This window comes from Camelina sativa, chromosome 15 (genome assembly GCF_000633955.1).
Source record: "Camelina sativa cultivar DH55 chromosome 15, Cs, whole genome shotgun sequence".
NCBI lineage: Eukaryota > Viridiplantae > Streptophyta > Magnoliopsida > Brassicales > Brassicaceae > Camelina > Camelina sativa.
Genome location: NC_025699.1, coordinates 17,547,755 through 17,553,246, shown reverse-complemented (window position 1 = coordinate 17,553,246; position 5,492 = coordinate 17,547,755). Strand labels below are relative to the sequence as shown.

The following is a 5,492-nucleotide window of genomic DNA, read 5'->3' as shown; positions in this document are numbered from 1 at the left end:
GTACCGGGGAGCACAAGCCGCAAGAGACGTGCCGTGAAAGAGAGAAAGCGTACTGGTGGATACAAGAAAGCAAAGGTTGCTCCTTTATCACCGACGGCGAGAGACATGCCTGAGTGGCTTGTCAAGGCTATGAGAGATATGAACGGAGCCAGAGACGCTAAACTGATCTTTGAGAAGACTCTGTTCGTGACTGATGTAAACCCAACACAGAACCGTCTCTCAATGCCTTACAACAACTTACACCGAAACGACTTCTTGACGCCTGTGGAGTCGAGAATCATAGACGAAGACATCAACCACAATAAGAAGATTGGAGTGGGAGCGATTCTCGTGGATCAGTGGTCTAGAAAGTGGGGTGTGATGCTGAAGAGATGGGAGATGAAGAAAGATTCAGGTAAAGGAAGCTGGAATTACAATTTGATTTGTGGGTGGAACGACATCATTGAGGCTAACGGATTGAAAGAGGGCGACAACATCAGTCTTTGGTCGTTCAGGTGCTGTGGAATCCTCTGTTTTGCCATGGAACAGAGTAGCTCTTCCCTTGCTCTCTGTCTCTGCTAAGTGTCTTGTGTCTGTTGAGGTTTTGTAATTTCTTAGAACTAGGGTGTTACTAGGGTTGTGATCTTATTAGTAGCTTGTTCCTTCTATTGTATCAGATTATGAACTTTGAAATTTTGACATGAATCTGGTTATTTGTTTGGTCTTACTTTAGTTACTGCGCTATTACCTTTTCTTGTATTATATCCCAAAGTCTATGTGTGGTGAAATTGATCCAATCCTGCAAGTGTTTTGGTTCATTATATTCATCGGAAATGATCAAATCAGTAACAAAATTTGTTGACAGGTCAGGTTTTTGCTACAATTTCCTTCAGGCATTTGAATAAAGTATTCTCAACCTTGATCGCAAACACAACTGCAGTAGCAGATGATGGTAAATTAAACCATGTTTTTAATACAACACATTCCTGCTCTGAGACAAATAAAGAGCCTAGAAACAGCGTTGGAATGCATAGTTCCTTCCTTCGGCACCCTTGCCTAGGTTCTGGAATGTATCATGGCAGGAGTAGTTTGGCCATAAGTTTGTACATAAAACTTTACAGATATCAAAGTTTAAATGTACTGATAAATATCTTCTACCTGAGTTAGAGTTATTCAACAATTAGAAACCAAGTCTAGTTTCAAGTCGGCAATACATGTTTGTGTTGTCTTGTTAACTAAACAGGCTAGTTCAAAACAATGATTAATGAATAGAAAAAGAGATGAAACAAGGTGCTGTAAAGATATGACTAGTATAAGAGTATAAGTAATATCCTCCTTTTCTGTTGCATCCTGCAAACAAACACTGTAACTTAATTACAGGATCTGAACCGAACATGTACCATAAGAGAACACAACTCCAAGATCCGTTTCTTTGAAATATCCATCTTCTCCGACCACGAAACATGTCTTGTAGCCAGCCTCGTCACAGTATCTGACACCAACCACAGCTACTTTCTTCTCCTTATCAGTGAAGAAACTCTCAACTTTAAAATCATCAGATTGAAAGAACTACTCATAAGTTGAATATCAACTTAAAGAATTTGCTCCACCAAAATGCATTGGGCTCAATCTTAGTTGTAATCCATATGATCTATCTCAGATGTAGCTGCCGCAAGCTACTTTAATCTAACACAACACGGGATAAAGTCATGTACTTAGTACTTACTACTTAGTTACTTACTATCAAAATCAAAGGGCAGACGTGGTCCAAAAGTCTCTGTTGTAAAATCAAACAGAGTAAAAAATCTCTTGTCCTCCTGTTTTATGAGAAACAAAGTAACATGCCTCTTTGAGAACCCAATATACAACAACTGTTACAAGTGACATTCCTCCACGAATTAGACTTAAAATCTTATATAATATTTTTTTTTTTTTTACATTTGGCATTCTTAATAGCCAGTGTCAACTTCTTTTCTCTTATCTATTATCCATGTTTTTAGCTATCCAATTCACATTAATTTACTACATTTTATTTACTATTATTCACATAATTTAGTTAATCAATTTTCCATCTCTTTATTTCTCAGTAGTATTTTTCATTCTTCTAATTTTGAATTGTCTATCTTAAATTTTATAAATTAAAGTGGGTTTTGATATTGTAAACTTGAACATTAAGTTGATATTTAGTAGAGAGACAATTTGCTAATACAATAGCACTTCTAAAATGATAATTTTATTATTATTATCTATGTTCGTTGTTTTAAACAAAAGATATCTTACCTTACAGATTTACTTTTGCGTTTTTTTTTTGTTGGAAAAGGTCATTGAAAACACTGTTTGAGTGTAAAATAAACTATCCATTTATTAAAATGTTAAGTAAATTATAAAAATAATTTAATTATATAAATAATATGTTACTTCGAACAACAAAAATACCACAAGTTTTACCAACTCGTTTGTGTTCAGATGTGCATGGTAATTTATAGGTAGGTGTTGTTGGAATCAGATGTCCTCCCATGTTGTTGATGTATGAAATCGGCGATGTAAATAATACGAATATTTAAGTGGGGATAAATCGGAACTGGTCCTTTTATTTAACGTAGAATTCAAGAAGGGTTTATAGAAAATGACAATTAAAGAGCTAACGCAATTAATCCGAAAATAATAGCTGTTCTCTCTCTAATTGCCCAAAAAGTGGATCCCCTTTTCTGACAATGATGTCAGGTATTTATAGTGCGACCTTGACCTAGGGTTTCTTCTATCTCCTAGTAAAATTACGATTTTGCCCCTGCGGCCTATTGGGTCAAATCCAAGGCTTCTGGCCCAAATCTTCTTGAAATCTTCTACTTGGGCTTCTATAAATGTTGGGGGCAAAACCCATATCCAACAATAGTCCCCCCTAGTCCGATGTGCGATGGCTTGCTTGAGCCCGTCGGATCCGACTATGTGTCTTCAGGTCCGTCTTGCGGGAAGGACAGAAGATTTCGAGAGTTTTGTCGCCTTCCGGAGGGTTCCGGGATGAATAGTGTGTTGCACACTTTTTCGAGGTATCCGGGAGATTCCGGGATAAACAGTGCGTCGGGCACGCTTTTCGAGGTATCCGGGAGATTCCGGGATGAATAGTGCGTCGGGCACGTTTTTCAAGGTCCGTTGGGCTTTTTACGGGAGTTTTGTGTATTCTGCACGTTTCCTGAGGCGCGGAAAGTAGAGACAGCTTAAAATCTAAGGTTTTCTCGGTCAACGTGCTGGTCCCCCATATATATATGTCTTTGACCTAGTCTTTACTCATTATTCTTCTTCTCTCCAAAAGGTAAAATTCTTTCTATCTCTCTCCCTTATCTCCTTGCTTTAGATTTTTTTTTTGGCTCTTTGCCACCATCGACCATGGTCTCGGTGCCGACCGCGCCGTGCTGCTAGCCTGCCGTTTTGCCGCCGCCAGATCCGGTCCCATGCCGTGCTGCTAGCCCGCCGTTTTGCCGCCGCCAGATCCGGTCAGTTTGCTTCGCCGATGTTGAGTTCCCGCCGCCGGATCCAGCTTCCTCTCGTCAAGACCGTCCGTTGCCGTGTGCCGCCGCTGTATCTCGTCGCGTTCGCCGTCCAGGTCGGGACCGTGAGGCGTCCTGACCTCGCGCCGCCGTGCCTCGCCCACAGATTGGGACCGTGAGGCGTCCTGATCTCGCGCCTTTGTGCCTCGCCCACAGATCGGGACCGTGAGGCGTCCTGATCTCGTGCGTCGCCCTGCCTCGTCGTTCAGTCAGCCTCCCTTGCGCCGTGAGTCCTGAAGCTGCGCACGGTTCATTGAAGTGGAGGTCTTGCGGCATGCTGGCCCATGGAGCTAGAGCGGTGGTGTTCCTGCGAGGTGAGTGTTGTGGGACCATGTTACCGAGATGGCGCAACTGATTTGGTATGGTGGCGAGCTTCTAGCGCCTTGGTTCTTTGTTTGAGGTCAGGGTTTGGAGACATTTCAGACTCTTGGTGGCGGGGTTGAGATTCGTGGGTGCGAGATTGCTGTTTTGGTGGCGAGACCGAGGCCACGATGAACTTGAATCCGCATGCTCGAGTTGGGTTCGAGGCGAGATGGCGTAGTGAGGATGATGCCGTGAGATGGCATGATGGTCGTGTGATGATGCGGCAAGATGGCATGTTGGCGTGATGAGGATTGATCCGTACGTTGGCGCGCTCAAGAGGTTTGCGTATGAAACTGGCGAGCTCGATTTAGTGAGATGGAGACGGACGGGCTGGAGTTTAGCGTTATAGTGGAGCTCGCAGGATGCTAATGTGCGTGTTCGACGAAGTGGTGAGATGAGACTTTTGGTGGAGAGTTCATCTGAGTTCCCGCAAGATGTGCGAAACGAGTTCCGTACAAGGCTGGCGAGCTGGAGATTCCAACAGTGAAGAGGTTCGAGGCGCTGGAGCGTGCTCTCTGGATGATTTGCCGAGATCGTGTCATGCAAGACTGAAGTTGGCAAGCTCACGCGAGGGATACGGGACCGAGATTGGTGAGCTCGTGTGAGGGTGAAATGGCGAGGTCGAGATTTGGGCGAACTGGGTTTATGTTTGCGAGATAGCTGTGTACGCGGAGTCCTATTGGAAGTGGCGAGATGGCTTGACAAGATTGATGAGCTTGAGTGGCGAGCTCAATTGTGCTCGCGAGATAGTGTGCCGAGCTGGATGCTTATTCGATTGGTGTGACCGAGAGAGTTATGTACGAGATTGCGGCGAGCTTGGCTTAACGAGATCAAGTTTAAAGTGATGGTGAAGCTCTACACTTCTTCGTACGGAAACATTGGGAAGTTTGAACTTTCTGCGTATGGGGCCTTGGTGAGTCCAAACTTCTTTCTGCGTATGCGTTGGGCGAGCTTGAATTGGTGAGATCGTATTGCCTAGAGTGACATGTTGAAGTGGTTCGTAGTGGTTCGTATCCAAAGCATGGCGGGCTCGAGACTTCGTTGGCGAGGTGACGAGGTGGCGCAGTACAATTCGCGAGAAGTCGTAATTTGGTTGTGACTGAACAACTTGGCGTTCCTGACTCGGTTTTATCGCTCCAGTACTGACCGATTGCTTGGTTGGTTTTGCAAGGTCTCGCGCAATGGCTTCAAGAGACAATTTCTTCAATGATGTTTCGGAGGAGCTTGGAGACAATCAGTATCGTGCGTTTGAGAGAGGTGTCGACGAAGCTGGACCGAGCTGTCCATCCTGGTGGGAGCCGTCAGAAGGAGGACGCGTCGTGACAGATCTCGCGGATTTGACGGAAGAAGATGTTCGTGAGCTCGAAGTAATGTTCCCTACGGATAACCAAGGCCTTAGCCTAGTTCCCCTTCATCCAGGTCGCGGGAAGGTTCTCCCATACGAGAAGTGCGCTGGATCGGAGGGCGGCTCTAGATCACTGGTCGCCGGCCTCGCCGCTAGAGACGGGACTTCAAGACGTTGCAGAGATCGTGCCAGAGAAGCTAGACCAGTCCCACGGACAGGTGACGGCGAATGCTTCTCTTATGACGGGCCGACTCTTTGTG

General features: G+C 44.7%; 1 protein-coding gene across 1 annotated transcript in view; it reads left to right on the top strand.

The window, feature by feature from the left end:
* LOC104747069 (B3 domain-containing protein At5g24050-like) overlaps positions 1-723 on the top strand; it is a 1,637-nt gene extending 914 nt beyond the window's left edge. The window contains exon 2 of the mRNA XM_019236753.1: positions 12-723. Within this exon, the coding sequence (XP_019092298.1) occupies positions 12-561 (550 nt within the window). The 3' untranslated portion in view covers positions 562-723. The remainder of the gene's footprint in view (positions 1-11) is intronic.